The 6,000-nt window shown below is 37.4% G+C and overlaps 1 protein-coding gene across 3 annotated transcripts in view; it reads right to left on the bottom strand.

Moving 5' to 3' along the window:
- Nucleotides 1-340: 340 nt before the first annotated feature.
- IPCEF1 (interaction protein for cytohesin exchange factors 1) overlaps nucleotides 341-6,000 on the bottom strand; it is a 78,748-nt gene continuing 73,088 nt past the window's right edge. For all 3 annotated transcript variants that reach the window (XM_083857709.1, XM_083857710.1, XM_083857711.1), the window contains one exon: nucleotides 341-2,834. In XM_083857709.1, the coding sequence (XP_083713835.1) occupies nucleotides 2,634-2,834 (201 nt within the window). In that variant the 3' untranslated portion in view covers nucleotides 341-2,633. The remainder of the gene's footprint in view (nucleotides 2,835-6,000) is intronic.

The following is a 6,000-nucleotide window of genomic DNA, read 5'->3' as shown; positions in this document are numbered from 1 at the left end:
GCAAATGAGTGGAGTTAAACTTCCCACACAGTACTTGCATAAAACCCATACATTTGTTTTCATGAACAAATAAATTTGTTAAAATTATAACTGGGATTAAAGTGACCCCATTCAAGAATTTTCTGTTCTTTTCTAAGTGATGATAGCCCATTCTCAGCAGGTCTCCAAAATCTCAATAGTTCAATACAATAAGTATCTACTGACCATTTAAAAGAGAGTAATTTAAAAGCAATTTTAGGCTATGTAATCTGTCAGAACCAACAGCTTGGGCAGTCCAAGGGCACCTCTTTGTCTCTAGATTTGGGAAAGCTGTTTTGTATATGCTTATCCAAGTGCAGTGTGAAAAGAGCCAACAGAGCATATACAGGCCACATAGGCTTTTCTTTGTATACTGAAAATCTACTTTAGTAAAATGGAGTTGACTTGGACTTTGCTCAGAACTGCAAGGAACTGACTGACTTGTCTAGCCCAGCTCAACAGGACACTTAAGCATGTGCTTCTTTTCAATATCTAAGTGAAGATGCTTTTGAAGGAAAATGGTGTCTAAGTGCTTTATTTTGTGAGAAACCCGCACGTGTGATAGAAAATGTACATGCAATTTGACCTCCAGTATTTATCAATCTCTTAGCACTAGGTAGTTAAAAATGAAATGGACCAAGGAGATTAATCCCCACACTCCTGATTTTTAGGGTGCTCTCAGCATTTAATTGACAGCATTTCAATGGGAACAGTGGAAGAATTATTAAAAAAAAAAAAAAAAAACACAAAAAAAAAAAAACCAAACCTAAAAATGGGCTACGTTTTTAAGATTACTCCAATCCACATTGCACCAGGTATTAAGCTTGCTTAGCTTCTAGTTAGAATTAGTGAAGTGATGAAATCATCTCTTATATGATGATTTCCTGAAAAGAATAGCTTTTTAACCATCTAGGGGTTTGGGTCTGCTTCCCCATTTAGTCATTTTTTATCTATTTCATTGCCTCTATTTTAAAAGAAAAGCTACTGAGCTTTATAAAACACAATATAAACAGTCAAACCAATCACTACACAGGTGGAAAAGATTTCACATGTTCCCACTAACAACATTATCTTTTTTTTTCTCAATCAAGCTGTGATAAAACATAAAATGTATAAAGACAAATGAATATGGCTGCATCTCTCTAGTGTATTTTGCTTTAAAAATAAATTGTATTGAAAAGTAATTGCAAAGAATATCTTTATGAAATAGCAATAGAAGTGCAGATTGCTGCAGTTCCTGTAGTGGCATTAATTTGGGAATGGTGGACTAAATCTTGCTTTTCAAAATTCAGCACTCTGAAAAATTCTTGATACTCCAGAAGAGGGGAAGGCAAAAGCACAAAACCTTGTACTGAGGACAATGAAGCCAAAAAAGTAATGATCCTGCAGCGAAACCTCTTATTTATTTTTCCCCAAAGGGAAATCTTGGAACTTTCTAGAAAACTTTTTTCAGGCCCTAAAATCTTTTTCTAAAACTCAAAGCTAGAAAAGCAGAAGAAAGAGTCACAGCAGACATCTAGGGTAGTCTCAGCTTGTAGAGGCTTTACAGTGATCTGTAATGGAACACAAGATAAAGAGGCATTTCAAGTCAATCTGTAAGCACTCGCAGCTGGGTGGGCTTGGTCCACATGTGCCTATTTATATTAGGAAATTCAGCATATATAAATATATAAATAAAACATCTATACAGTACATAGTCACATTCATATAAGCCATAAAATTACATATATTTACAAAAATATTTGTAGCTTTGTTTTACACTTCCAGGTCCACATTAGGAGTATAGTTATTTAGCTTCTGGCTTGTGAATATGATCAGCTTCCTTGAGTTGAACTTGTACCTTATATACTCCCAACTGTCAAAAATAAGAAAGAACATAAACTTCCAAGGAATTCAGCCAAGTCCATAAGAAAAGTTGAAACTTGTCTCACTGAAGAGTAAATTACATGTTAGCAAAAATTGAGAGAGTTCTTCTTCATGTAGAAAGACAGTACCTTCTCCATCTGGACTATAAATAAATTTAAAATTCATAAAACATCAGGCAGAGCCTGAACTGGGTGCCTGGCAGTTTTCTACAATATCAACTCAAGATTAATTACTCTTCCATTTTTCTTAGTTTAAACTGGTAGAGTGGTGAAAGTAAATGGGTACAGAGATGAAAATGTATACATCAGGTCACCTTAGAGGGTAAAAAGGTAGAGTAAACAACATCCTGTTGGTATCAGTTTAGCTTCATTTCAAGGTAAATTGTATGGTTAAAACAATCCCAAGGTTCTCATCTTTATACAGTACATATTACATAGTTCTGTGTCCTCCAGGAGCTGGACACTTAAAACTTTCTTCTCCAAAAGCTGAAAAACATTTCTTTGCTGCTTTGTTAAATAGTCTTTTTATGTATACAGGCCACGTTCAGATGTGCTTTTTGGGGAACTTGGGCAAGTTTGCAAAACTTGACCTTTTGATATAAAATGAGTTCTGCAAGACCATTCAAAACTTTGGAGAACAGGTTGTTTTCCTTTAGAAGCACACTTGTGAAAAACAAATCTCAAGATAGAGCAGCTTAATATGCTTGTGTGTGAAGACCCGTGGAGAAAAATCTTGCCATGTGCCATTAATCAAATAGCACTTTCAGTGATTGGCCGTGGAGTTATCTCTTGCTCCTCACTGTTCTCTGTGGACATGTCCCGGACCTCCTGCTGCTGATAAATATCTTGGACCAGCATGATGTTTGTGCTCCTCCACTCTCTGTACTTCGCTGCTGTCAATTTTGGGTCCTCTAGCAACTGGTTAATTGTGGCCAGGTCATGTTCCTTACACTAGGAAGAGAACAAGTGGTTATTTCCACAGAAAATGTCGAGACAATTGTCCCTAACAAAAACACTCTGGGCACATTAGACTCGTGTCACAAGGAGATGGCCAATCCTCCTGGCAGCTTGTTCCCATTTTTAGAGCATAAGTCATCAAAGTCATGTCTATATCAAAAATTCTTCCCAATTAAAGGTAAGTTATGATTTCATCTAGATTTTTTAAATGCTTCTTAACAAAACTTGATGAGAGAAGATTCATGTGAAAATTACACATTGTTATGCTGTCTTTCAACAAGAGAGTACTTGCATGAAACTAGACACAACAGCATTTATTTTTCTAATTCACAGCAGTTCTAACTTTCTCAAAAAAACCCACTTATTCCATGTAATAAATGTCACTTCTCTGGGAGCTGGACTGAACATCATTTTGGACATAATATGCGCACTGGCAGTAGAGTGCCTACAGTACATGTGGCTGCCATCTACCACCAGCTACTGCTAAGAAATCTGGTATCTACTTTTAGACAAGAGCAGCTCAGACCATGCATTGCAGGCACTCTTGTAAGACATCACTTGTAAGATGTGAGCAGTGACTGATGCAGGGACACTGAGACATTCTATGCCACAGAATGGTTTAGCTTGTGAGGGTCCTCTGGAAGTCATTTGGTCCAAAACACTTCCTCAAATAGAGCCACCTACTTGCAGGCTGCTTAGGACTGTGTGCAGATGACTCTTGAATATCTCCAAGGATAGAGATTCAACAGCTTCCCTGGACAACTTGTGTTGGTCACCCTCACAGTAAAAAAGTGTTTCCTGCTATCCAGGGGAAACCTTCTGTGTTTCAGTTTGAACCCATCACTTCCGGTCCTGTCACTGGGCACCACTGAAAATATCCTGGCTGTGTCTTCATTACATCCTCCTTTCACACACTGATGCTCTTTGATGTCCTCAGAAGTTGTGGCATAACAAACCACTTTGCTTTTCCAGCCTGTATTGCCTATCCATGCAGTGGACCACAGGACAGAGAAGTCCCAGTTAGCAGACATAATTTCTTAATGGAGGCACCATGCTGCACAAACAAAACTTGCCTACTTTTTCTGGGCTTACTCCCTCCAGTCTGTGTGTGAAAGCAATGGAATAGTGCTAACTATCTTCTCCTGTTGCCACACATTCATCACACCCAAGGACACTCTGTGCTGGTGGCTGCCTTGAAAACCCCTTGAAAGTACTCCTACACATTCATTCCACCTCCTGATAGCAGCAATCAGCTATTTATTCATCCATATCCCACTACTACTCTAATGAACCTTCAACTGCTCCAATCTCTGTGGTGCCTTAGCTGCTTTTTAAACCCAAAGCTCATTCAACTGTATATTTTACACACATCCTACTCTCAAGACCTAGTGCCAGCCCTTTTAAGAAGACTTCTGGCACTGATGCAGGAATATATGCAGTTAGCTTAAGAGGAGAAGAGAGGAGATAGGGAAATGGAAGGGAGAGGAGTATTTCTATTGGACAAACTTGGCAACAAAAAGTCATGCCATGGAATTTCTCCCATAGCACTAAAACTATTTCCCACCTTCACTAAGACTATGATGCATTTGCACATAGCTTCCCTCTTTTCCAAAGTATTCAAAGCATGTTTTGTTAATGATATATTGTGGCAGCAACATTAATCTGTTGTTAAATATGTGGAGTCAAAAGTCTAAAATTAAAATTGCATTGAGACTTGCATAAATCACTTCTCAAACTAATAGGGTTTTAATTAAAGCAGAATACATATGGATCAGAAGAAAAAAAATCCTGATTTTTAAATTTCCAGTAGATAATTTCCAATTATGTTGTTTTATATTATGCATTAAGAAAATTCACTTTCAAAGCACATAATTCCACTGATGTAAAGAATATGACACTCTCCCACTGCAGGCACTTGACTTTCAGACAGGCTAACTTAAATACTGCTGCATACAGAACTCTGTGTCTATGAGAAAGTGTCTGTGCTTTTATATTTGTCTTATCAATACTTCAGTTTCTTAGTTTGAAGAAAGAGAAAGAAAATCACAAAATAAAACCAAAGAGATGAACACATTTTATATGTTATGAACACTCCAAAACTTATTTTTCCATATTATATACCAGTGTTAGATGTACCTAGGTTAATCACAACTTATATAATATCACCATGCTAAATCAATGCACTGTTGTCCCCCTTACTTATGTCTGATGTTAAAGGCTTCCATTCAGCTCCATACTAATGAAAGTGACTGTCCCACAAAATACAACTCCATTTTGCACTAACTAGTTCTTAGATTTATTAGTGAGGCTCCTGTCAAGGAAAGCCTTCCAGAATGTTTCTGTATGTAGCTTCCTATCCTATAAAACAGACATGCTTTTTAAACTAACTTTCTGCTGTGTGGGGGGCTCATTTTATTGCTGATGTCAATGAACACTTTTGTAGTCACTGCCCCACATCACTGAAAACTCCTTGATACTAAGGAGAGACTTCACCAGGTCTCATATGGAACCATAAAAAATGCCTCTCTTCTCAATTCCCTCTACAATTGTACTTTTCAGGAATATCAGTACAGGCTGAGGTGCCAAACCCAAGCCTCCCATTGCAACTAATAATCAAACCAATGATTCTGCTGACAGGATAAGTGTTTAGAAGCATAGAACTGCTAAGGTTGGAAAAGACCTCTAAGTCCATCAAGTCCAACCATTTTACATGCATTTCTCCATCTTACAGTGCCTGAAGCCAAATACATCCATTTGAAACAAGATACTCAATTCCTGCTTCTAATGCATATAAAAAGAAACAAGTGAAGCCCCAAGTTTGCATTTATTCTTTCTTCTCCTTACAATATAAATGTTAAGCTTTTTGTTTCTCTCAGTACCATTCAGAAGCTTTGAAATCCCATGATACTTGATGCTGGCAAGTAAACCACTTCATAAATTCCCATATTGTAGACAGATTTACTGGCCCTTTCATAGAACATCTCCTGAATCCCTGTATCCCTCCAGTGCGTGATATATTTCCAACATAAAAGCAGGATGCTTTTGTTATTAAAAATATTTTAGTTACAGGAGGTCTTTACAATAGCTTTGGCACATCCTGTACATTCTCTGATAATCACATAAGGAAAACTTTTTTTGGCTCAGGGTCATTTTCATGTGC

Source organism: Zosterops lateralis (assembly GCF_965231275.1).
Source record: "Zosterops lateralis genome assembly, chromosome: 3".
Classification (NCBI taxonomy): domain Eukaryota; kingdom Metazoa; phylum Chordata; class Aves; order Passeriformes; family Zosteropidae; genus Zosterops; species Zosterops lateralis.
This window is presented reverse-complemented; position numbering and strand designations above follow the sequence as displayed.